The sequence below is a fragment of the Hippocampus bargibanti genome, linkage group LG19, assembly GCF_051943395.1.
Source record: "Hippocampus bargibanti isolate YZ-2025 linkage group LG19, ASM5194339v1, whole genome shotgun sequence".
NCBI classification, from domain to species: domain Eukaryota; kingdom Metazoa; phylum Chordata; class Actinopteri; order Syngnathiformes; family Syngnathidae; genus Hippocampus; species Hippocampus bargibanti.
In genome coordinates this window covers 8,704,351-8,730,704 of record NC_142752.1, presented here as the reverse complement: position 1 = coordinate 8,730,704, position 26,354 = coordinate 8,704,351, and the positions used below count along the sequence as shown (strand labels likewise).

Genomic DNA, 26,354 nt, shown 5'->3' with positions numbered 1-26,354 from the left:
AATGAAGTAAAAGCAATGGCATTTTAACTCATTCACTGCCAGACATGCAAAAATGTGTCGTCTCCAGTGTCATTTTAACTCAAATTCCAGGACCCACAGATATATTGAGTTTTAGGACTAGATAAACATTCAATGCAGTGTAAGGCACCTAAGACTATCTTTTTTCATCAGAAAAAAAAGTTAATTCCTAAATTATATGGGTCTGGAGTTTTATGAACTTGAAATGAGGGCGGCTGTCCAAAATACAATGCAATACATATTGGTTCATGTAGCGCTTTAACAGCTGAAGCTGGAAGAAAGTGCTAACATGAAAAAAAAGCAAATGCTGCCCCCTTGTGAAAGGGGAAAAAAAACATTGCCGGAGGCCATGTCCAGCGCTTTATCGACACCTAAACAAGAAAAAACAAAACCCGAACAAATTTGGGAATGATGCTCTAAGTCAGGGGTACCGTTATGAATTTGGGGAAGCCATTAGAATGTTTAATCCCCTCCACATATTACAAATAGAGCGCACAACAAATTAATGAATAACTCGTTTTCAAATCTGAAGTCAAGAATAATGACTGTTATTGTGGTTTACATCCAAAAATATGACATTTAGGTTAGGATTTTAGCGAGCTTGGAATTTCACGAGTTTGATTTGCTTTCGCGGGCCAAAAAAATGATGTGACGGGCCGGATTTGGCCCCAGGGCCTTGACTTTAACACCTGTGCTGTAAGTCGTATTTTCAATTCCTGAATAAATTTGTGAATGGCAGTGAATGAGTTAAGGTATACTATCGTGGGGGATGCTTTGTTATAACATACCAATGGATTCTCTAGGGAGCTTTAAGTTTCAGCCAAGTCAACATTTATTCACCGACTGATCTGCACTTTACTGTGATTGCAACAGATGCAAGAATACCCAAAAACAACAACATATTTCATCGCATCCTCTTCATTTAGGTCTATCCCCAAACTAATTAAACATTACTGCTTTGCAATTTACCGCTGCCCATCTGTCTGAGACACCTGCTTCCCATTTGGGCTTGTTTGGGAACATTACCCCATCGTAGGTGTTCGTCAAAGCCTTGAAATTTATTGCTTCATACCAAAAATAGCTAACTTCTTGTCACTTTGAAAGACGGAAGCTTGAGGCTTCACAACAAGTATGGAGGCCTGAATTGTTCAAACATGCCAAGGGGTGCGACTGACTGAGTTTTGCTCCCAAATCCGTATATTTTTGAGAAGAACAAAGTGCTGCATGCTGCATTCTGTCGCGCATGCAGTCTCTCTCTCTCTAGCTCTCTTTCTCTGTGTGTGCATGAATAAATGATGACGCTGGGCCCGTGAGAGCAGCCGGGCGGCAGGCAGGCAGGGCGCATGCATGTGTGTGTGCGTTGCATCTGTCCGCGCTAACAAACGCTCTCTGTGCAGCCGCCATTGCAATTCCGAACACAAGCGCCAGTGGAACCAGCCAGCGAGAGCAATTGTGTGTGTGTGTGTGTGTGTGTGTGTGTGTGTGCAGTGTGTCTGCACGGATGTATGACGGCGGCAACCTAGCAGGCAATCTGGATTAAGAGAGAGAGAGAGAGAGTGGGGACGAGAAAGGGGAATTATAGGAACATCTGGCCGCAGTCATTCACAGGAGCTGTTCAAAAAAGCAGCCTTCATCCTCCTTTTCTCTTTCTCTCACTCTCCATTTCTACCTCACTTTTTTTGAGGAGGAGGTGAGGCTTCCTTCCCCCGAGCAATGCTCACTCCTCAACGGATTTACCGTTCTTCCTTCCTCCTTGAAGGGCATCGATAGGGCTGCCAAGGCCGACCACATGTTACCGGAAGCCAGGCGAACGTGTGCGGGACACCTGCATTAATCCGCTGCCATTTCTTACCTCCTTCCGAGACGGAGATGTTGGTCTTCTCCCTTTGACTGTGTGGCTGGATGTGTCCTCCGCAAGGTAAAAAGGAAATCTCCCCATAGATGTCAATCAACTCTTGTGATGGGGTGGGGATGGTGTGTAATTGATGTGAGATGTGTACTTGTATGCAGCACTCCTGCAAGGTCAGGGAAAAAAATGTATTTTAGTTTGTAAGTGATTAGTCATGAACACCAGGCTATATTTCAGATTTGATGTCTGCTGCGATGGGGGCTTTATTGCCTCTGACCCCTGAGGATGAGTCGATAGCCGCGACTGATGAAGCTTCGCCTTTCTGCTGGCACTGTCAAGTGATTTAAGATGAGATGATATGCAAATGACACCTCAGTCACAAGGTGTGCTGGCGTCTCACCCGGGTGAAGAGTGTTCATGTTCACACCTCGCTAGGCATGTACCAGGTAGAATCTATTACGTGAAGCATTGCTTAAACAAGGACACATTATTGTGGAGGCGACCACAGCTCCGAAATCCACAAATATCATTTTAAATAGCAAACAGGGAACTTGTTTTGAACATGCTCCATAACATTAAAGAAAACTGAATCATATTTATACATGACCAAAACATTGTGGAGCAACCATAACCCTGAATCTGCTGGAATACTAATTTTTGACGCAACATGTATCATATTTTATAACACGCTCCACACTGTGTGGAAGCTTTGTTATGAGCTTTTGTTTTGGTTAGCAACTTATTCCAAACTGACTCATGAGTCAAAATCTACAAACAAAAATTACTACTCCGAGAAACAAAAGGTGGGGGAAAAAGTCAGGCAAGCTTTTTGAGACCTAAACTTCGATGAACATGCCATCGTGGAGTTCATACCGGTCAATTTATGTTGTTATGTTTTATTTTGTTTTTTTATCACTTCAAATAACTTGCGGCGTACTACAACCTTTATAGTTTTTTTCACTCATTCACTGTCATTTACAAATTTATTTGGGAATTGAGCGCCATTCCCGGATTTGTTCGGTTTTGTTTTTTTCTTACTTGGGTGCTGATAAAGCGCTGGTGAGACATCTTGCAATGTTATTTCCCTTCCACAGGGGGGCAGCATTTGCCCTTTTTCCATCTAGCTTCAGCTGTTGTTAAAGCCCTATATCACAGGTGTCAAAGTCAAGGCCTGGGGGCCAGATCTGGCCCGTCACATCATTTTATTCGGCCCACGAAAGCAAATCTAGCATGATAAGTTCCATGATGCTTGCTAAATTCCAAAGCGAATTTTCGTAAGCGAATTTTCGTAAATTCACGTCATTATTCTTTACTTCAGATTTGAAAACTAGTTATGCATTCATTTGTTGTGCACTTTGTATGTAATTCTCATGGCTTCCCCAAATTCATAATGGCCCTTGAGAGGAAACTAACTATAATGTGGCCCACTGCAAAAAATGACTTTGACACCACTGCCCTAAACCAATACGAATGTATTGCAGCCGCCCTCATCATTTCATGCTCAAATAACTCCAGACCCATATCATTTAGGAAATAACTATTTCTTTCTGATGAAAGAAGAGAGTCTAATGTTTCTTACGCTGCATTGAATATTTATGTAGTCTTGAAACTCAATATTCTGTGGGTGCTTGAATTCGAGTGACAATGACAAAAACCCTGGCACTGGACTGGACACATTTTTTTGCACGTCTGGCAGTGAATGAATTAATTGTAAATGGATTTTTGCAAAGACCATTTTGGCTCAAATACTGCTGGTAGCCAATGACAATGCTGCCGCCGATCGCTACTATTGTCACGGCGAACCAGCAAAAGTAATCCTCAATCATATATATATATATATATATATATATATATATATATATATATATATATATATATATATATATATATATATATATATATATTTTTTTTTATCGCAGTGCACAGTCGGATTGATAAAAGCATAATGTGCGTACGTGCGGTAAGCTGTCTGCATTTCCGCTTGTGTTAGCGTTTTTTTTTATCATTTCAAATAATGTATGGCGTACTACAACTTTTATACGGGAATTGTCATCATTTATAAGGGCAGCTACAGTATAAGCCAAGTTTACAGGTATGGGAGTTCAAATTGGAAAGTTGTAATATAATGAAAAAAAGGTTTTGGGAGAACATAATCATTAAAATAAGGAAAGATTTATAAGCACTGGGATGCTAATGTTCATGAAATATCACCTGCAAGATTATTTCATTGTCTTAGTAGGTGCTGCTGTTTTGGTAAGCAACAGAGGTAATTAGCGATGAGCCATTTCTTTCCCTGGTCGAGTTGCTGTTTGGATGCATCCGGCCACTAATTGGGGCTTTGCATCCGTTAGGTCACTGTCTGAGGAAACACGGTAATAAACACGGTTCATCATATTTTTACATAAATTAAGCTCGGCGTCTCCTTGCCTCGTGTCAAGTGTAAGTCATGGTGTGCTTTATTATTCCCTGGCGCCTGCGGGCATAATTTGATTCTTCAGTGCGGGCCTACCATATGCAAACACCCCCTACACGATTCACATGAAGGCAGGTAAATGGTTAACGCTAAATTGACTTTCACTTGTATTGCACGTTTCTAACATCAATACCCAAACCGCCCAACGTTGTTATTTCATTTACCCACTAATGACACAGGATCAGGAGCAACTGATGGTTCTGTAAATGACATTGAAAAATCTGTCAAGGGCTGTGAAGAATTTCCGTGGCAATCTTATATACATACATTGACGCCTTGAGGTAGGAGTTTTTCCATATTGGAGCTATCATTCGAATGATTTCATTTATTTATTTTAAAGAAGAATGTGTTGAATTTAGCTCATCCTCATTTTGCCACAAAATCCGCGACAAAGAGGGTTGTTGCAGTATTTTGGCTGTGTGCAACGTGGGAAGTGGTTGAAAGGGAATAAACTTATTTTTCTTTCCCTCCTTCTTAATATAAGAACTTCCAAGTAGCGTGCTGGCAAGGAATTAAACGGACGGATGAGAACGCACATCTCATATTGATATTCCAGAGTGCTTTCCAAGGTTTCTGTGAGGGAAAATCCCAGGTCATAAGCCCCCCCACTCCCCTCACATCAGGGGTGCGATCGCGCAAGAACGACGGTGGAATGCTGATGAGTAGTTTCAGCTGCATCTCCTGTCTGTTCTAGACAGCTAGACGGCGGAAAATATGGCGAAGGTTGTGTGTCAGTTTGCTCCTCACCATCCGATCCTGACTTTTGCTTTCCGCTCTGATGTCGTGCGAAGGAAAACACTTGCAAAATGGCAGGGGGAGACGTGTCGATGTTGATGAAGGGTACTTCTCTTGATTCAACAAGGTCTTCTTAGTGTCATGCAAACACACACGGGTTGAGATCTTCACGTTCAGTCAAAGCAGAGAAAATGCAGTTGCCTCTGAAATTGCATTTGAGTTTTGCCCCCACCTGAAAAACAGGAAAAAAATCAATACAAGGAGTATTGTGTTGCATTGCAGCATGTCATTGCAATCAGGGATGGAAGGGGTAGCCGCAGATTTTACTCAAGTAACTTTCGTCACTTTGGAATAAGATGACTCAAGTAGAAGTAAAATGTAGTCCACCAAATAAGTAAGAGAAGTAATTTTTTTACTGAAGAAAAAATACTGAAGCATGCACGTAATTTACGATTTTTAATCAAGGCATAAATGTCAGCTTGCCAAAAAGTATTAAATGGTAATGTGCAATTTAATTCTCGACAATATCATTTTTACTGAGACGGCAACACAATATGTCTAAATGTGTAAATAGCTCAAATGACGACCAATCCTGCCAATTGTCTTTAACTCATTTGTTGCCATTCCCGAATTTATTCGGGAATTGAAAAGTGTGACATGGAGCGCCATTCCCAGCGCCATTTGTTCGGGTTTTCGGGGTGCTGATAAAGCGCTGGTCAGACCTTTGGCAATGTTTTTTCCTCTTCCCCGAGGGGGAGGCATTTGCCTTTTGTCCATATTAGCGCTTTGTTCCAGCTTCAGCTGTTGTTAAAGCGCTATATAAATCAATATGTATGTATTGTATTGTATTTTGGACAGCCGGCCCCATTTCAAGCTCAGATAACTCCAGACACATATGGGAATTAACTCTTTGTTTTCTGAGGAAAGAAGATAGTCTAACGTTTCTAATGCTGTATTGAATGTTTATGTAGTCCTAAAACTCAATATTCTGTGGGTCCTGCAATTTGAGTGAAAATGACAAAAACCCTGGCACTGGACATTTTTGCACAGCGTCTGGCACTGAATAAGTTCATTCATATTCTTTTTCTACACTGATGAAACAACACAACAGGCTCATCAGGCAGATCCCTCATGCACAATCCTATCTTTGTTGTTTTTAGAAAAAAAATATCACTTTGAAAAGTTTGTGTGTGTGAAGCTTGAGATACGCGTGGTCATGTAACGCATATTTCAAGTAACCACTGTAATTATACAGATACATAAAATTTGAATGTATTCCTCCTTTGCAAATGTGCCAACAGTTTACAAATTTCCAGGGTAATGCGTTATGGTTTACTCAGTTGCTTTTGTGTTTTTTTTTTTCTCATCCTGCCAAAGGCGTTCAAAACAATACCTGCAGGCTTGGCCAGTGAACAATCATAAATTGATGCAGTGGGAGCATCAGTAGCATTAGTGTCAATGGCTGTCTCTAACCATTTGCAAGTAACATCACACTGACAATTTTCGGGGGCTTTAATGCAGAACCTCATTCGTTATCCGTGACTAAATTGTCCGGGTGCTCTCTCTCCCTCCTTTGGGGATTGTTTGTTATAAATGTCATTAGGTGATCTCGAAAATGAGCCCCCCCCCCTCATCACCTCTCCCCTGATTGCATCTCACCTCCCCCTTCACGCTCCCTTCAATGTGACATTTTTTTTCTGTGTTACCATGGCGTCGCCGCTGTCACCAAAGAGTTATCACATTCAGAGGAGCGTCACAGCGCATACCCAAGTGCGAGTGAGGCAGACGTTGCGGCATCTATGGTGGGTCACTTTCATAAACTGCTTTGCAGCATCCATTTTCCAGCCACATTGCAGTTTGTTTTATTTTGCTAAAGTGGGAGACACAAAGAGACAATAGGGGCAAATGTGAGCATTTCAGAGTCAGCAAAGGCCCGATTATCAGATGTCTCTCAAGGATTATCCGGAGTGATCCCCTTGCTGTGTTGGGGTACACGCATGTTGATAATTGTTCCTAATCCTGGCATTTTATTTCCATTCTAAAGTCAGTTAAAGACAGATTATCGGATGTCTTTGAAAGATTATGAGATTGTGATCAAATGTATTCAGCGAGGTACAAACATAGCGATAACTTTGTCTCAATTTAACTCATTCACTGCCATTCACAAATTTATTCGGGAATTTAAAATATGACGAAGAGCGCCATTCCAAAATTTGTTCTGGTTGTGTTTTTTTTCCATGCTTGGGTGCCGATCAAGTGCTGGCCGTAGCCTCTGGCAATGTTTTTTTTCTTTTCCACAAGGGGGAAGCATTTCCTTTTTTCCATGTTAGCGCTTTGTTCCAGCTTTAGCTGTTGTTAAAGCGCTACGTAAACCAATATGTATGTAATGCATTGTATTTTGGACAGCCACCCTCATTTCAAGCTGATATAACTCCAGGCCTATATAATTTAGGAATTAACTGTTTTTCTGATGAAAGAAGACAGACCACCAACTACCACCAACGCTGCATTGAATTTGAATTTTGAATTTATGGACTCCTAAAACTCAATATTCTTTGGGTCCTGGAATTCAAGTGACAATGACAAAAACCCTGGCACTGGACTGGACACATTTTTGCACGTCTGGCAGTGAATGAGCTCAAGAAAGCCAGCAAAGACACCATTTTTAGATCTGTATAAGATTATCCTGAGTCATTCTTCCAGTGATGTGCGTTTGCAAATTCGGGAGGAAAAAAATCGATGTGTGTGTCAGCCTGCTTTTTGCATCCTTTGGGCAATCCCATTTGTCTTGCTTGACCTTCCTATGATTCCCTGGCTGGGTGTGTGCTTGCAGAAGCTTTCTCATGTCGCCGGATAAACATTTCCCTCCCGTGCAAAACAGTCGCAAAGCGAGTCAAGTATCGATATCCTCTGCTACTGTACCGCACAGCTATGCTGCAGTCGCCTGCTTCCCTAGATAGTTGGGGTGGAGTGGGGGGTGCAATGTGTGGCAAGCTGCCTCTATTAAACAGCGATCCACCCACCGTAGTGTACATGTGGGTGTGCACTGTCAGTCTGTTTTGTACTCTAGGGCCGCAAAGACAATCTGGGAGGTAGTAAAGCAACATGTGATTGACTTGACAGGGCAGGTGATGACGGTCAGTGCGCAATTTTTTTCTGTCCAACCTTATCCAGAGAGTAATGATCGCACCCAATGTGCAGGATAATGACTCAATGCCGGCGGTGTGACATTTCAAAGAGGAAGACAGTGATTGATGAGCACGTTGATTGATTATCTGCTTATTTGTTGGTGTACCTGATGAGAGCAACCTGTTATGCAAATCCCAGCGGAACGCCGGTAATTAAATGCAAATTAGTGGGGACGGTGGTGAATATCGCATGTCCTCTTTTGCCAGGGATTAGTGGTAACTATTCATGCCACGTTCGGCTTTCCACAGGAAGGTGCAGCGAGACAGCGAGATATAGAGAGAGAGAGGCTCAATCTCTCCACAGTAAATCAATATCGAGTCTTGAGCGCAATTTGAGCATGGAAGTTGGAGGTCGTTTCTGCCTCATTGCCCATCAACAGAGGTCCTGTCAGTCAGCCTCAAAGCAGTACACAACGTGAAACTGCACCTCAGAGTCTCATCAGCATGAACATATCCATCTCGGATCTTCGTTAAAAACAACATGCACACCTCATCAGCATTAGGGTTTGCTTCACATTAACGAGAACATATACACCTCAGGTGCTCGTTAAAAACAGCACCCCGTATATATCATCAATCTCGATGGGGACTTAAGCACTTGATTAACACGTTCATAAGCACCATAGATCCATATCACCATAAACGTTCACACATCAAGGCCTTATTCAAATGAATACATAGACTTCAAGTAGTCCTTGAGATGAACTGAAACTGTCAACTTCAGCTTTTGTGAACTCATTCACTGCCAGATGTGTAAAAATGTTTCCACGCCAGTGCCAGGGTTTTTGTCATTGTCACTTGAATTCCAGGACCCACAGAATATTGAGTCTGAGGACTACATAAACATTCAATACAGCATTAGAAACCATGGACTCTCTTCTTTCATCAGAAAAAAAGAGTTATTACCTAAATTATATGGGTCTGGAGTTATATGAAATAAGGGCGGCTGTCCAAAATACAATGAAATACATACATATTGCTTTATACAGTGCTTTAACAAAGCTAAAACAAAGCGCTAACATGGAAAAAAGGGAAATGCTGCCCCCTTGTGGAAAAGAAAAACAATTGCTAGAGACTATGGCCAGCGCTTTATCGGCATACAAGCATGAAAACCCAAAACCTGAAAAACTTTGGGAATGGAACTCTACGTCATATTTCAATTCACAAATAAATTGGTGAATGGCAGTGAATTAGTTAAAGCACTATATAAATCAATATGTATTGTACTGTAACTTCGATACATCCGATCATCAACATTTACACCTTCAATATCTCAGAGGTTGATGTACTGTTGAAAAATACAGAAGACATTTGCAGTACTTTCACTTTACAAGCACCGAAAGTAAAAGAGCATACGCTGTACTTCTGCTTTTATGAGAGTCTACTTAGGGTCTCGAGAATGGTTCGACTTATGGCAGAGCGTAGCTGCTATGATCCAAAGACAAATAAATGAACAGATTGTAAACCTCGTTGCAATTTCTGGAAACGTGAACTCACAGACATTTCCAGCTTTCTCTTTTCAGCTCCTTGACAGCATGTCTCACCATTCGCACGTCATGATTAATTCTGTGTGGGACTCGGTGAGGGTGTCTGCTCACCGCATCTTGATCAGCAGTACTCATAAGATATGTCATATCCAGCAGGCTCACTGTGACAATATCATTTTTTCTTGATCATCATCTTCATGGCGCATTTCGAACCTGACCTCCTTCATTCCCGCATTGTCCTCGCCTGTCAAAGCATAACGGTTGCCATTGACCCCTCCCGAAACATTGATGTTTCCTTCCTTTACCGACTATCGAAATTATTCGGCACATGTTGGCTTCTGCAATCACGGCGGTATTCATTTGGAGTAGCTCCATGCTGAGGCCAGACTTTTATTCAGGGCTGTCAAGACTCAGTACTGACAATGGAGGCATTATGAGCAAACCAACCAGCCATAACCAGAAACCGGACCTTTATCATCTGTATTTAAAGGTTAGTCTGTAGATCTTTTTACTGCAGTTATGGGAATAAGAATCGCTTGTTGTCAGCATTTGATTGGATTGGTTTTCACTTTGGTAGAATACAAGACAGAAAAATGAGTCGAAATTCCAATTCTTGACAGTCGCTATAAGATTTCCACGCCAGGGGATTCATCAAAAGGATCTCTCATTGGCCTCCATCTCTCTACTGTGTCATAAGTCAAAGTCGAGAAAAAAAAATCAATGGCAAGGCATAGCGCATCATTGCAGAGCCAAGAAGCCCAATGATCCCAATCATTTTGGCCACATGATCCTGGGAGATAAGCATCTAATTCTGATCAAGGTCTCGGATGGACACTTCAGACTTTCATCCCTGTGTATGCGAATATAAAAGCGATGGCATTAGCATTAAGCCCCTTTCAAAATGCCTGTCAACGCAATCTTTTTTTTGGGAATGAAACGTACTGAACCGTCGTATCAACCGAAGCGGGTTATGGGAAATCAGAGACTCGGGGCAAGTTTGTCAAATTCAGCATCTGAGACTCACTTCTGATGACAAGTCGTGTTCAAAGTCATTGCCGCAGCCTGACAAGCATTTACAGAGCCCGTTGGCGCAGACTCATTTTTTTGATCTTGGAAAGTCTTGTCAGTGAAACATTTCTGATACACTACTTATAGAAAGGGCCTCATGTCGGAAAAAAACAGGATTGGCATTCCCAGGTCGACTGTAAGCAACTGTCACACTGCCCATAAATACTCTCTTTTCCCCACATAATTAACAGAGGAGTAATGGAGTACTTTACAGCCACGGCAATGTTCCGCTTTGTTGGGTTCTGTGTGAAAGAAACTACCTGAGCATTCAGTGGATAATTACACGACTCAATCTACCTCTCACCACTACCCCATAACAATTACACCAACCATCTATACTGAACCAAAATGCAATATAGCAGCATTTCACTATACCACGTACATCAGGTACGGCGATTCGGAATCCAAAATTTTCTAACATTATGGCCAAAAAATTAAAATTAAAAAAACCATGCTTACAAGCTTTTATTTGGCCAGATGATTTTGGATGCAATCAGTTCATCTAAATTGGCTGTTCCTTGCTGAGATCTGTCAGGCCAATCACTGACTGACAGACGGCGACTGACAGATTAGAATAATATGAAAGCTAATAGAAGAGATGTGTGATTTAAAAAACAAAAAATAAAAATCCAACATTAATATGGACTGGAAGCAGTGCTGCCAAGTGAAAAGCTACAAAATAAAGATAATACACTGTTGGTTAAATTAACACAATTTAATGATGCAAATATTAGAATGTAGCCAGTACATGTTGGCAGTCATGCAACCACTACAACTGGGTTGCATTAATGTTTAAAAACATGTTCTAAGCGACAAAAAAAAAAACCCACACACCCAACACAAAACAGTCACGCGGGCTTCTGAAGTCTGCAGGTGACTAATTAGTTCCACGTCTAATTTGCACGGCATTCATTGTTTGTTGACCCCCCGCTTACAATTTAGACAGAGTGCTGAGCCAATGATTCTATTTACAACCTAGTTGTAAAGCGCTTCAGGTTCAAAAGCATCTCTGTCTTGGAGGGAGCGAATTCCCCCAGCAAGACAAATAAATGTTTAATAGCGATGACGGCGCTGCGCAGTCTCAGTTCGATAAACCATTTCCTTCTGTGTTTCTTTCTACCTTATCTTTGCAGGTGTAACTAGGTGAATGAAAAGTCCAATGGAGGCCCTTCTGCTTTATCTGATGGTCCTCTGTGTGACTGTAAAGGCCCACAAGGTTCAAGTGTGCCCCAAGCGTTGCATTTGCCAGGTGCTCAACCCCAATTTGGCCACGCTGTGCGATAAAAAGGGGCTGCTATTCGTGCCCCCCAATATCGACCGGCATACGGTGGAAATGCGCCTCGGGGACAACTTTGTTACAAGCATCAAGCGCAAGGACTTTGCCAACATGACCAAGCTGGTGGACCTGACGCTTTCCCGCAATACCATCGGGACCATCGTGCCGCATGCCTTTAAGGACCTGGAGAACCTGCGGGCGCTCCACTTGGACAGCAACCGGCTCACACGCATCACCAATGACACCTTCAGCGGCATGTCCAAGCTGCACCACCTCATCCTCAACAACAACCAGCTCATGCACGTTCAAATCGGCGCCTTCAATGACCTGACGGCTCTGGAGGAGCTGGACCTGTCCTACAACAACCTGGAGACCGTACCTTGGGTGGCCATTCAGAAAATGTCCAGCCTGCACACCCTAAACCTGGACCACAACATGCTAAGTTACATCCCAGAGGGCACCTTCTCGGGTCTACAAAAGCTTAAGAGGCTGGATGTGACCTCTAACAAGCTCCAGAAGCTTCCTCCGGACCCCATTTTCCAGAGGTGAATGAATGTCATAAGTCTTAACATTCAGGTTTGAAACAAGTCCCAAGTTACGTCTGTGTAGGCTCTCAGTTGTGCAGGAGTTTTCCATCGAGGGAAAGGTTTCTTCAGCCGTCATCTGTACTTCTTTGAAGGCGTCGGACGTCCAAAGAGCTTTTCGGATAAGGAGCGAAACATCCGACACCTTCAAAGAAGTACAGACGATGGCTAAAGAAACCTTTTCTTAGAAGTTCCAAGTAACTGTGTGCCACATCATATATCAAATTCAAGTCATCTTGAATCTCATGAATAAAAAGCCAAGCCCGATTAAGTCTTGCACAAGTTTTAACCAAGACAGTCTCAAGTCTTAAAAGCGGCTAAAGTCTGACTTGAGTCCAGTCATGTAACTGGGCACTCTCATCTCTTCCATTATTTTGAAAGAGCTGGTGTCCTAGCCACCTCAGGAATCATGGGTCCCACTTCGTTCGCATTGAGCTTTGGCGGGAACCCGCTGCGGTGCAATTGCGAGCTGCTCTGGCTTCGGAGGTTGCAGCGCGAGGACGACCTGGAGACCTGTGCCTCGCCTCAACACCTCGCCGGACGCTATTTCTGGACTGTGTCGGAAGAAGAGTTCCTGTGCGAACCCCCTCTCATCACCAGACACTCTCAGGTGTGACCACCACCCCTGCAGTCCCTCCTCCCTCAATTAATTCATTGTGGCCTCACATCAAATATCACACTTGGCAGACTTTACAACCAATAAGCGATTTGCACATTGTGATACATATGCCATTAGAGCGATAAGGTCGAGAAGAAAAAAAAAACGATCCAATGGAGGTGGCCGTATCTCATCTCTTTTAAATCACTGTCAATGTTTTTATTGTTCACGCACATTTGCCGCGGTATTGACAGGCTTGCCGCTGCACTAATTCAATGTGTAACTATGATCAATAGTCGATTACATTTACAAGGAGCAGGGCTGTAAAACCTCTTACCAGGTCAGTATATCAGTCGGGTGGTGTTGTTGCAGGAGCTGCGGGCTCTGGAGGGTCAAAGTGTCACACTACGTTGTAAGGCTCGGGGGGACCCGGACCCCATCATCCACTGGATAGCACCTGACGGACGCCTCATGTCAAACTCTTCGAGAGCCTCCGTGCAAATCGATGGCACGCTAGACATCCACATCAGCACCGTCAAGGACTCAGGTTAGTTTGGATGAGGAAATAGTCACTGACGAGAGTAACAGCTGTGCCTTCTTTTGTTTTTTTCAGTCGGAGGAAAAAGTGTAAATATGCATTAAAGAAGATGATGAGAAGGTTTCTTCAGCCGTCATCTGTACAAAAGTGAAAGTTTCACTTTTGTACAGATGACGGCTGAAGAAACCTTCTCATCGATGGACCACTCCTGTACGACTGAGAGCTTACACAGACGTATTAAAGAAGATGAGCTAAAAATATTTATGGACTTGGTGCCCAGTGTTCTTACACTTAGTGTTTGAGATGTAGCACTATTAAATAGTCCGCTTAACAAGTGCTGCTCAGCTTTTTATTACCTTTGTAATGCTCAACCTTTTTCTGTGTTTGTGCTAAATGAACCTTACTGTAAGGTTTAACTGTAGGCGTAATTGGCCTAAACAGTGTTGCTTTAAATTAAATACATGTACACGCCTATCCTAAGGTTTATAACAGCGGAGGGATAACATTTAAAAAATGGGCAGAAAGGCCGGGTATTTTGTGCATGGGAATAAGGGTTAAATGTGAATGTAAAAAAATGATTATTGCGATCATAATGTAATGCGTTATTGTGGTTTTGAAATATTAGCAAGCTACTGTGTTAATAAAAATAAAATCCTGTATTTTCAGGTGTATAAGGTGCAATGGAATATAAGGTGTACCACAATGAATGGTACATTTTCAAAATGGTTCCGTATATAAGGCACACCGGACTATAAGGCGCACCTTCAATGAATGAAAAAAGTTTTCCAAATATAATATATAAATATCGAAAGGTTTTCCAAATATAAGGCACACCACATAAGGTGCTACAGTAGAGGCTGCGGTTACGCAGTACTTCTTTTACAGTGGGAAATGGAGTCGATGGCTGCTGACAACAGTTGCGAGACCTGTTATGGCTCAATATTACTTCACATATCAGGCTCAGGGTCATATTTTGAAGAAAATGAAGGCTTTAGATGCACCTTATATACACTGGAAAATATGGTACACTCATGAAATGACATGACTTAACTCTAGGTTCTTTCACCTGCGTGGCCTCCAACCCTGCCGGAGAAGCCCATCAGAAGGTCGACCTGGTCATCGCTAAACTGCCTCACATCACCAACAACACAGCAGCCGAGCAAGAGCCAGACCCGGGGTCTTCGGACATCAGCACCGTGATCAAGACGGGGGCGGAGGGTCCAGGCGGCGGTGTGCCCCTCGGAAATGCCAAGACGGGCCTGGAGAAGAAAGTGGTCATAGCAGAGGCCACGTCAACCTCGGCTGTGGTCCACTTCAACTTCCAAAGGAACATTCCGGGTATCCGTATGTTCCAGATCCAGTACAACGGGACTTACGATGACTCCCTGGTGTACAGGTGAGGCTTCAGGGGTGGCATTTCGAAACCAGGGGCTACTGTGAGCATATCTGCTGCTGTTTTATACTTGCCTGAAAGAAAGATTTTTTTTTTTTTTTTTTTTTTTTTTTTTTTTTTTTTTTCACAAAATCTGAATAAGGGGAAAAAATAGTTGTAAAATAATGAAGTGACAGTATTAGGGGGAATTACCAGATAACAACCAAAATATTAAATGAAAATAGAGAAAACAATATTCCCCTATTAAGAACATTGCAATAAAATGAGAAACACAATCTGAATTTCAAGAGAGGGAGAAATACTTTTGCAGGAAGGAACATTGTAAAATTCCGAACTTGCTAAATATAAAATGACCTCAACCACATGATCAAGATTGTCAAACTGCTTGTTTTACCAACTCAGGAGACAAAATCCCTCAGGGAATTTGGTGCCGAGAATGGACTATCTTTGTGATTATTTGCGATGTGCATTAATCCAATCAAGACTCCTAATGCACCGCATCCTACTTCTCCTTCTTCAACTGCTAATCCCTGTTTGCCAGAGTGTACCATTTACCGCCTTGATAATGCTTAATCAACAAAATCAAAAATAACAAATGTCAGCACTAAGCTAGAGATGAAAGCAGCGTCAGCCCGCCCGGCTGGGAAAAAAAGCATCCCATGCATCTCGTTTATATTCTCTTAGATGCTCATCATTACCAGGACATGATGGCACAGACTGGGACAAAAAAAGGATGCAGTCAAAAGCATGTTTTTGGTGTTGCGCTGCAATGCAGAAAAATAATATTTTTTCATCACAAAAAGAAACTGCCTAGAATGAATCAAATGTCACCAATAATGAAAGGGAGGCATGTCTCACATGGCAGAATGTCATCGACCAAACAATCAAATGCATAATCTGATGAAGCGCTAATCCAGGGTTGGGTAAATTTGATTGACGTTTAATTTTGAAACAGGACAGATGGCCGAGGTCATTACTAGATAAGTAAATCCAATCAAAATAACACGTTAACATGTACAGAATCCTGAATTAATGAATAAAGTAATTTCTCAATGCACAGACATGTTTGTTGGCTGCATGCCATACCGTGTTGACGTCTGTCTGCTCAAATCCACATCTTCCCAGAATGATCCCACCCACCAGTGAAAGCATCCTGGTTAACAACCTGGCGGCGGGGACCCAGTATGACCTGTGCGTGTTGGCCATCTATGATGACCAGGTCACTTCACTGACCGCCACCCGGGTCATCGGCTGTATCCATTTCTCCACCGATCCGCAGTACCTGAGGTGCCATTTCATGCAGTCCCAGTTCCTGGGTGGGACCATCGTGGTCATCATTGGAGGGATTATCGTGGCCTCGGTGCTGGCGTTTATTGTCTTTCTCATTGTCCGCTACAGAGTGTGCAACCAGGGAGAGGCAGATAAGGTTAGTCATTGGCAGGAAATGTATTGTGAGTATTTTAGTGGGAACATAATACCTCTTTCTTTCGGGCCATGGTCACAATAGAAATAGTAAACATTTTTAAAAAAGATGTTTAAATTTATTGTTAATGTAAGCACAAAAAAAAACATCACAAAGCTGAGTCGTTCAGTCCCTACCTTAATGCTTAGGCTAATTAATATCTATGTGGCCGTGCCATTTCTCGAAAAGCAATGGAGTGTACACAACATAAAGTCCAAGATGGGAGCCATTGGAAAGTGCTCTCACGAGCCTTGCTTTTTTGTTGGTTTTGTGTTGCCTTTTGTTATTTTTTGGTGCTGCGAGTGTGGCTGCCTTTAGAGCAGCACCTGCATTTTGTTTCTACTTATTTTCCTTCCATCTTCCTTTCATCATGTTGGATGGATGGATGGATTTGCCTTTATTAGTCTCACAGTGGAGAAATTTACATTTGACAGCAGCAAAGTGATGAAAGGAATGAAAGTAGAAAAACAAAATACATGCGCTGCTGGAAAGGCAGCCACTCGCGCGGCGCCGTCTTGAAGTCAAATGAACAAAAAAAGCTAAATAAATAATATGACAACACAAAGACAATATGACAACACAAAGACACAGAGAGTCATTCGTTCTTAAGCACTTTCTCTTTGTTACATGAAGCAGTTCTAGATCAAAGAGGAGAGGATCAAAGCGTCTTTCCACCAGTGGATCAGGGACGTCATGGTGGAATGTGCACGTCCACTACAAGCTAAATGTTGAAAGCAAACACGCAGCTGTAGCATCCATTGACGAAAAGAGATTGTCTCACATCTCCTGTCCCAAATAAATCCGCTTCAATTCCAGTCTGCAACAGTTTCACATACGCATCGGCGCGACTCCGCTGACGCTCCTGTGCTTGTGTCTTGCTGCTGTGAAATGCAAATTTCTCCAGTGCAAGACTAATAAAGGCTTATCTAATGTAATATAATAAACCCCTGTACAAAGACATTTCACTTTTTTCCCCAACAGACTCTGGAGATGGGCGACATTCGTTCGCTGAGTAGCGATGGCCAACTTCAAGGCTGTGGACTCCCTAAATCTCTGTCCAAGCAGATCCTTGGTCCGGAGAAGAACGACAAGGACTGTCTTCAAGTCGCCCTCCCGCCCCCTGATCAGGCCAAGCAGCGCGTACCCGTCGCAATCACCGCCGCCAACACAGGCAGCGCCAAACCCTCACTGCCCGACTGCACTGTGTCCACCTCGGCCGCCAGCCATAGTTGGCACCCGGCCTCTCCAAGGGTGAGGCGCCCGATTTCTATGTCAAAACCGTCTGATGTCCGACGAGCCGAGATGCAAGAGGACGTCAAACTTAACAACGTCAACCGCAATAACTCCTCAGAAGTGAAGGGGCCACCTGCGGTAACCCACACTCAAGCTCCCAAATGGACTGCAGCTCCTAGAGTCCCACGAGTACGCCAAGTCCCTCGCCAGTACATGACCGTGCCCGCAGGGGCAGTCAGATTCAACCGCAGACACTCCCTCAACGCGGATTCATGTCGGGAGCGCTTATACGTGGGCTACACCAAAACGGGGACCAGCCTGCGCTCCAAGCGAAGCTTGTCCATGAGTGGCGAGCTACCGCAGATGCACATTACACCAAACATTCAACAAGCCCGCGACAAGCTGTCCCGCTCCGAGTGGCTCCTGGAGAGCACCTTATGATTCGGAGTAGACAGACGGATTTTTCCTGAATTGGATTGTGGCCTACTTGAATGAGAATTGCCTTGCCTCTGCAGTGGCGTTAGTGTTCGGCCATTTGGAAGAAAGGGAGGGCCGGAGACTTGATGGACCTCCACGCAAATCAAATGGAAATACAAGCAGGTGTACGGACCTGCCTTTATTTTATACGCTGTAACCAATTGATGTTTTCTTCACAAGCGGACCATGAGAAGCACAACGTGTATAGTATACAACAAGCTCCTGTACAAAGGATTTCCAAGGCGTATATCTCAAGGCGACTATGGAAAGTTGTTTGCAAGGACATCAAGGAAATGGTGTCTATAAAGCTGTTTGAGAATTTATTCCATCTCTTTCATATCAATCACGAGGTACGTGAGAGTACGGTCTTTGTCCTCTTACATCGACAATTCAGCGCAAGAGTAGAACAAATAGGGCTACTAGTGTAAGGATATTGAATAAACGCTAAATCGGCATTTCTATAAATCCTCAATGTCCTTGCTATCAGCTTAAAACCCATGACTAGTACGGTTTGTTCCTTATGTAGAACGTATAACGGATGTGTCTTTTTTTGTTTGTAATTCAAGGATAGTGATACTTGAACGGATTTGTTATGAAGTCGTTTGGAAAGCTATTCCATATCTTTGATAGCAAGCGTAAGGTTGAGGACTAACATGGTTTTTGTCTCCTTGCTCGTATGACAATTCAGGGCACTAACAGGAACGGTTTTATTAGAATCATTTTTTCACTACTAGTGCCACTTTTGGCATTCTCAATGATTACATTTTTTGTTGTAAACTACTTCTCTGCAGCAGTTGCACTATTGGGTGCTACTAGTAGGAGGCAGTTGTTCTACTAATGTGCTGATTTGCCTTGCTCGGGCGTACTAATACTGTACATGGACCTGAAGACAGATAGCAAGGATAGAGAATAATTCCCAAACGGCTTTCCATTTGACGACTCATATCGTCATTGCGAATGCGGTAACCCAGACCCTGCACGATAAAGACAGACGAGGATTCGCCTCTGAATTACCTTTTTATTTCCTGTGTGTGGATATAATGAATGTGCTTTTTACATGCCAGACAGAGCACAATGCAGCATAGCATTTTTTTTGCAGGGGGGGCGGTGACACAAGTTGACTCAGCCTGATACTGCCCTCTGGTTTGAATTGATCAAATAACTTTTATCACATCAGAACGCAAAGACCTAAAGGGCATGGTTACGTTACGCGAGGATGGGATTCAGACAAATGAAGACATTTCCATGCTTCCCCCGGTCTCTTAACGCTTTATCACGCTGATGTAAATTAACTTGTCAGAGCAATGAGCACAATTAGGTATTGGGAGGGGGTGTCTGCTCTTGATTTTGCTGTTGTTTTGATTTGATGTTTAACTGTATAAATAAAGCAGTGATACAAGAGAAATTTCACTTGAGATGTCTAGTTCTACAGTATGTGTGTGTTGCTATTAAAAAAATTAAAGTTGCTTTCCTGTAGCAGTTTTCCGCTGTCAATGGCAATCTGGCTGAGGTTTGGACCGTGGAGGGTGTTGACATGACGGCCGCTTCTGTTGCATAAGTAGCATGACATCATGTCAGCGCGCCAACAATTCAATTCATGCTAATGATGTGACTCTGTGATTTGTGAGAAAAAAAAAACCTGGCAAGACGGGATCATTGGGAAAGAATAACAGTTGTCAAACCAATTGAGCACCGTACCTATGATGTAATACCAGTGGTGGGCCATGCATGTTAACCCTAGGCCTTCAGTAGTGCTACATCTGAATCAATCCACAGCTGGGAATGTGGTGTGATTTACTACACATCCACTAGAGGATGTCGTTAGCCAGGAAATAAATTGTGACTTTAAGAAACAAGAAATACTGTCATTAAACTGTTCGAATTTTGACTATGAACGTGTGGATTCATGAAAAAAAAACAATATTATTTGCTATTTTTGCTAGCTTCGGAGTTGTCCATTAATTTCCTTAATGGTGTCTATCTATTCTTATATAAAGTCTGTATTGAAAGTGGCTTTTACAGTATCTCAACAACAAACAACCAAATCCATTTTTTTCTCCTCTTTCAGCCATTGTGGGTTGACAAAACCACTATTAAATCAACACACAAAAATATTTGTTTATGCAGCTTGCTAGTGATACAGTCTGCTATCTCTGGCCAGTATGCTCTTATCACTAGCGGCTAGGGATACTACGATTGGTTAGTGAATCATGTGACTAACCAATCATCGTTGGCAAAAACTCTGACGTTTCCAGTGCCTTCCAGCAGGCCTTGGGTTGCCAACTCAAATTCTGAATGGTTCAAGCAACAGTTTCATCTACATTCTTTTTAATGCTCCAGGGCCTGCAGAACCTATTGTGAAGGCATCCAGGTAGATTTCTGACCCCGGTAACAAATGATGGCTGAAATATGATTGGTTAAATGCTTAAATACGAGAACACACATCTTGAAGTGGCACAACAGGGGAAAAGCAATGAAAGGAAGCTGAAAGTATTTAACGAGAATTCCTGGACACAGTATAATTAACATTAGTCTGTGATTCAGATATTTTTAGGGCAGCAGGGAAGGCCTTAAAGGCCCACCACTGTGTAATTTTACACTGTAGATTTACATTTAAATAGTAATGTAAATTATGTCGCTTTGCATAAATCTGACATTGCGACACACTTCACTGAAATGTAGTTGTCAGCCCCCAGAGGAGAGGGCATTTGTCTTAAAACAGGTTTGGATTAAATTTTAGTTTTGGATTAGACTGTTTTACTCTTCCAAAGCTGACTCTATCACTAACTGGAGCCAAGCATATCTGCCCGCGATTTATCTAACATTGATCCGAGACGGCAGCCGCGACACAACATGAACATGAGCTCATCCGTTGTATATTTTGGTTGCTGGATGCTGTCTGATTGATTCTTACATGTGCTCTGCCTCTAACAGCAGGGAGTCTCGGGGGGCTATAATTGATACAGTCATTCAGGGTGCGCTGGCTGGGGGTGTCTCGCATGTACGACAAAGCATCACTTTCATCCGCACCAGCTGGTTGCTACCATGTTTATTCAACATTGGGAGCTCATTAGTGCTGATTAAAACGCTAAGGAGTCTGGCCAGAGCCTCGGTTCATTCTTTGCTGATACAAAGCCAGAGGTGCCGTTAAATAATAGATAGTGGGGGGAGTCAAAAAGTGGGGGAAAAATGGAGGGTTTTGCGAAACAAATACAGCGGGGATGAAGACAGGGGGGAGGAGGAGAGCTTGGAAAAAAAGAGGCCACCGGGGGAATGAGACGGAATTTGAAATAGGAGGAGGAGCATCATTTTGCATCCTTCTTTTGCAGTCTGAAGCTTCTCAGAATAAGGGCAAACACCCAAATCGGGGGAGTGAAGGAAGGGAGTGAATTAAAAGGTTTCAAGAAAGCGCTTTTAATTGTACCAACATAATTTTTTTTAACGACAAATCGGCCTTACTATCAAGCGATGAGTCAAATTGATATTAAAAAGAATTTTAACTTAATGTGTTCGTCAAATAATAAAATAACCACTTTTTTGAAGGAGGTGAATTAATAATCAGAACGTGGGAATTTAATAAATCAATAAGTGTGATTTTGACTCATGAGTGGCGCAGCAGCCTCAGGTTGTTGCCATGGTGACCACTGAAATGCAAGTCCTAGCGACATAGCTAAGTTTGTGGGGTGGCTACATAGACTTATTTTCTTTGTGACATTTAAGTTAAAAGCATGAGTCTCTTGATGGGGACCACTGAAGCCACCCCATCGATTGCAGACAGCGCTGATGGATCCAATCGGCGCCGGCGGCTTTCTTTTTAAACACATCGCCGCGGCTATTAGAAAAAAAACGGAGAGGCGATTTGACTTAATTCTGGAGCGCCTTTGGCTCACTGTCGTTTGAATAGCTTCCTGCAGCAGATGCTCTTATTAAGTTTTCCCCATTCCTGGGAGAATGCAACCAAGAGCACCCGGGGTGCACCAAAACAATCACCCACTCAGCCCCCTCATCAAGGTGGAGCTGGGGGTGCGAAAAAATTATGATGGAGTATCCACTATTGCGAATAGTAAATGGGTCCAGGATGAACATCCTCACTCATTAATAGCGAATGTGACTCCTGTTTCTGGGGAAACAGCCGTCTGGGCTGCGAGAGGTAAGGGAGAGGAAATTGAAAGAGTCAATTCACAAGATGACTGCCTTGTTTACTCAGCAGCGGTTCATCTACATTGAAACCAAGGGTCCTGCCGATGGTGGTGGAGCCACTGGGTCAAGTTTGGATCTGGAACTTTGCATTCAAATTGAAATTTGTTGCAGTGGGATGAGCGTGAGAGTTCATGTTAAAGGTTTGGTGTACAGGTGGGATTTGTGTCTACCGTTAGGCGCAGCGTTGGTGTTGAGGGTTAAGGTAAGGATCAAGGTATTAGTGGTCACAATAAAAGTAGTAACAAAAGCTAACCAACAAATGCAAGTACCAATTTCGCTTCCAACACGTTGTCAGCTATGCTTATTCAATGTCATTCATGAATTTCTTCGGGAATTGAAAATATGACGTAGAGTGTCATTCCCAATTTTTTTATGCTTGGGTGCCGATAAAGCGCTGGCCATGTCCTCTGCAAATGCTTTTTTCCCTTCCACAAGGGGCAGCATTTCCCTTTTTTCCATGTTCACACTTTGTTCCAGCTTCATCTATTGTTAAAGCGCAGTATACACCAATATGTATGCATGGCATTGTATTTTGGACAGCCACCCTCATTTCAAGCTCATATACCTCCAGACCAATATAATTTAGGAAACAACTGTTTTTTTCTGATGAAAGAAGAGAGTCTAATGTTTCTGAATGCTGCATTCAATGTTAATGTAGTCCTAAAACTCAATATTCTAACAAAGACAAAAACGCTGGCACTGGAGTGGACACATTTTTGCTCATCGTCTGGCATTGAATGAGTTAAACTATGACTATCTTGCCTCACGACATGAAGTTTATCATGATATTTTAAATCATATTTAGTAATTACGTTAATTTGGCACGAGAATTATGAGCGACCGCGTACAAAAATTGCTCGAGTAGGAGAATTCTTGTAATACATGACAGAAAGTTGCCATGGGGTGTTTGGAAAGGGGTCATGATTCACTTCCAAATATTACAGCATAGCGAAGTAGCAGCAATCGACAGACCCGCCTGGGGTATACTGTCATCCGGATCATATAGGATTATGCCAATTCGCTGTTTTATTTTTTGCATGATAATCTTACTTATTGGCGCCGTTGATCTCATCTAAGTATGCATGTCGAATGTCATGCTTAACGCGACTGGAACGCTAATTGGGGCGTGTGAGTCTAACGTGCCAACACGCATCGAAAGCACCCCATTCTGCTGGAGTTTCATCATCCGTCATCTCGTAGAAGGCTGGGAATGAACCGGACGATGAACAAGAATTACTTTTAAATGTAGCATGAATTCTATATTTGGAGCTGACATTCTGATAAGAACCCAAAAAAATATCTCAACATGACTCAAATGTGACCCAGATGTGGCCCCACCTCTTAAAGGTACGTACATACATGGATACAGACACTACAATACACATGGGATTTTCTATACATTTTGTGCCAGTAATGTGTTTATAAAATGTTGTTTTCTTACTTTTAAGAAAGGGATCATTCTTAAAAAATAAATAGCGTGCAAATTATTTTATTTGGAACAAATGGAGATGTATGAGGCAGGTGGCTAATCATTTATAAGATGATCATTATTATATATCACACATTATTATTATATTCGGTATGCTATGAAATTTTTGATTCAGTGTGTTTGTGCGTGTGCACACACACATAAACTGAATATATAAACATTGAGAACCTTTCAAAATGTTTTCCACAAATAACAGTAAAAATGTGGGAATTAAGCCCAATTCCCAATAATTGTGCATACGTATTTCAAAAACACACAGAAAAAAATGCATGTAAAAAACAGCAATTGTGTGAATCCACTGTTGCGAAAACACGAGGATTGAGGGTTGCACTTACAAAAGGGTAAGTAGTATGCTGTGCGGCTCTGTCAAATGTGCAGAAAAACAAAAATTAAATGTGACACATTATTTTTTGAAGGGGGGGGGGGGTCACTTCAGATATGGATTAAAGAACAAACACGGGCTGGAAGACAATTATAAATGCAAATGCAACACCTCACCCTCTCACCCGTGTAAAGGTCAACGCAGGATTGACGCATTTGGCCTAGACGCAATTAAGAGATAGGAAAACAGAAGTTAATGCGTGGTATATATCAACAGAGTGTAGGATAAAATAAACTCGATAAAGCCATTATCCTCATCATATATCATCTAATCACTGGAATGCACAGTTACACAATCGGAGTTCTGTTTACAAAACACAGATTTCGTAGGGCTACGTAATCGAATGACATGGTTCATGTACAACAAATACTGTTTCTGCAATTATCTCAGACAAGAAAAAGATACAAATGAAGACAAAACTGATCCTATTTAAATTCTAATTGTTATCCAAACAGCAATACCCGTCCATTTTTAATTAAAATGTCCTGCATTGCAGAGCAATTAAAAACAGGACATTTTTCAATCGACTTTAAATTTGGAAGCCAGTTTAGATGGTGAGGGAGAAGGTAAGAATCTGAGGTATATATTCTTGATTCTTTAAGCAGATATATTTTCCCGGCTTTAACACGTTGGGATGTGTAGGCATTAGAAAGAAGCGAGACGGAATTGCATTTGATTGACAGATGACAGTTGAGCAGGGTGTGATTTCAGTGCACTGAGTGGAAGCGCCAGACTGTTCTAGAGCGGTAACTGCAGCCTGATTTCACTCTTTGTAGGACTTTATCGTGTGTGTGTGTGTGTGTGTGTGTGTGTGTGTGTGTGTGGTGACAGAGACAGTTCAGTCGCCGCATGACCTAATTAGCGATTTGGGGATGGTTATTATTATAAAAACAAGACCGTGTCAAAGCTCCATAGCAGGAGTGGTCACACTGTAGGATTACAAATCACCGGAGCTCATTCGGAGACTTTAATTATGGCACGGCGAAACAAATTGAGCGGCAGACATGAGATGCTGACTGCGAATGAGCGCGAACAAGACAGAAAGGAAGGCAAGTGTGTCAGAGACGAAAGCGGATGCATTACAAGTTGTGTGACGGAGGGAAGAAAAAAAGCTGGCCTTGAAATTTCAACTACGCAGAGGTAGCAATCAGATGTGTAACAAGCGGCAGCGTATGCCCGCAGAACTTGTCTGTGGCGAGCACACACACAATCTTGCCTGTTACCTTGGCAACATGTTTCTTTATGGAAATAGCATATCTGGCCGCACTCCATGACACAAAAAGAAGTTTGACAAAAAAAATCACATCAATAAAAACAGGTTGATGTTGTGAGAATTGACCTGAAAGAAAAGCAAGGCACAAGTCTCACCACGTCAGGCCCTTTCGACGAATGATGAAAGACACTTCATTGGGTGCACCTCTGTCAATGCTTAAAAAACTCCTTGAGGGCTTCTATCCTGTGAATAATGAGGATCGTTAGAGCTTCGTGTGTGTAAAATTGAATAAATAAACCAGCACAAAATATATTCATATGTCATTCTACTACTTGGGTGTACTTGATTCTCTTGTTAATTTTTGCTACGCTCCTGTGTTATTCTCAGCTACAAACATAAATATACAAGTAATTCAACTCAAATTGGTCTTGTTACGATGCTGTGAAAAATACTTATTTTGAAAAGGTTATTGTCTCCTCTATTCATAAAGTTTGAGCCTTTTCATATTTAATCACAGTAGTATCACAAGGAGGAATCATCTATTTATCAAACTGACGCCACCTTACGCAACCTCTCTGCAATGTTTAATAAAATCCAACACAACCGCCGTAGTAGAAAATCTCACCTTCACAAGCGAAGGTGCGCTGTGTGGTTGTTTCTGGGAGACAGACTAATGAAAAGGAAGAAAATC

The 26,354-nt window shown here is 42.3% G+C and overlaps 1 protein-coding gene across 2 annotated transcripts; it reads left to right on the top strand.

Annotated features, from left to right (window-relative positions):
* Window positions 1-1,348: 1,348 nt before the first annotated feature.
* Window positions 1,349-20,230, top strand: lrfn5b (leucine rich repeat and fibronectin type III domain containing 5b). 2 transcript variants are annotated; one of them, XM_089021440.1, is made up of 7 exons: window positions 1,349-1,936; window positions 11,952-12,639; window positions 13,060-13,288; window positions 13,649-13,823; window positions 14,910-15,210; window positions 16,333-16,633; window positions 17,651-20,230. In XM_089021440.1, exons 2-7 carry the CDS (start codon window positions 11,966-11,968, stop codon window positions 18,341-18,343), a joined length of 2,373 nt encoding a protein of 790 aa, XP_088877566.1. In that variant the 5' UTR covers window positions 1,349-1,936; window positions 11,952-11,965; the 3' UTR covers window positions 18,344-20,230. The 2 variants fall into 2 exon arrangements, with proteins under 2 accessions (XP_088877566.1, XP_088877565.1); XM_089021439.1 differs by having other exon boundaries at window positions 14,871-15,210.
* Window positions 20,231-26,354: the final 6,124 nt, after the last annotated feature.

What these genes read in the sequence shown, in the direction of transcription:
- lrfn5b (XM_089021439.1), top strand. Translation starts at nt 11,966, where the DNA reads ATGAAAAGTCCAATGGAGGCCCTTCTGCTTTATCTGATGGTCCTCTGT. An exon ending in TCATCACCAGACACTCTCAG is followed by an intron (nt 13,289 to 13,648) that starts GTGTGACCACCA and finishes GTGTTGTTGCAG; the next exon opens with GAGCTGCGGGCTCTGGAGGG. An exon ending in ACCAGGGAGAGGCAGATAAG is followed by an intron (nt 16,634 to 17,650) that starts GTTAGTCATTGG and finishes TTTCCCCAACAG; the next exon opens with ACTCTGGAGATGGGCGACAT.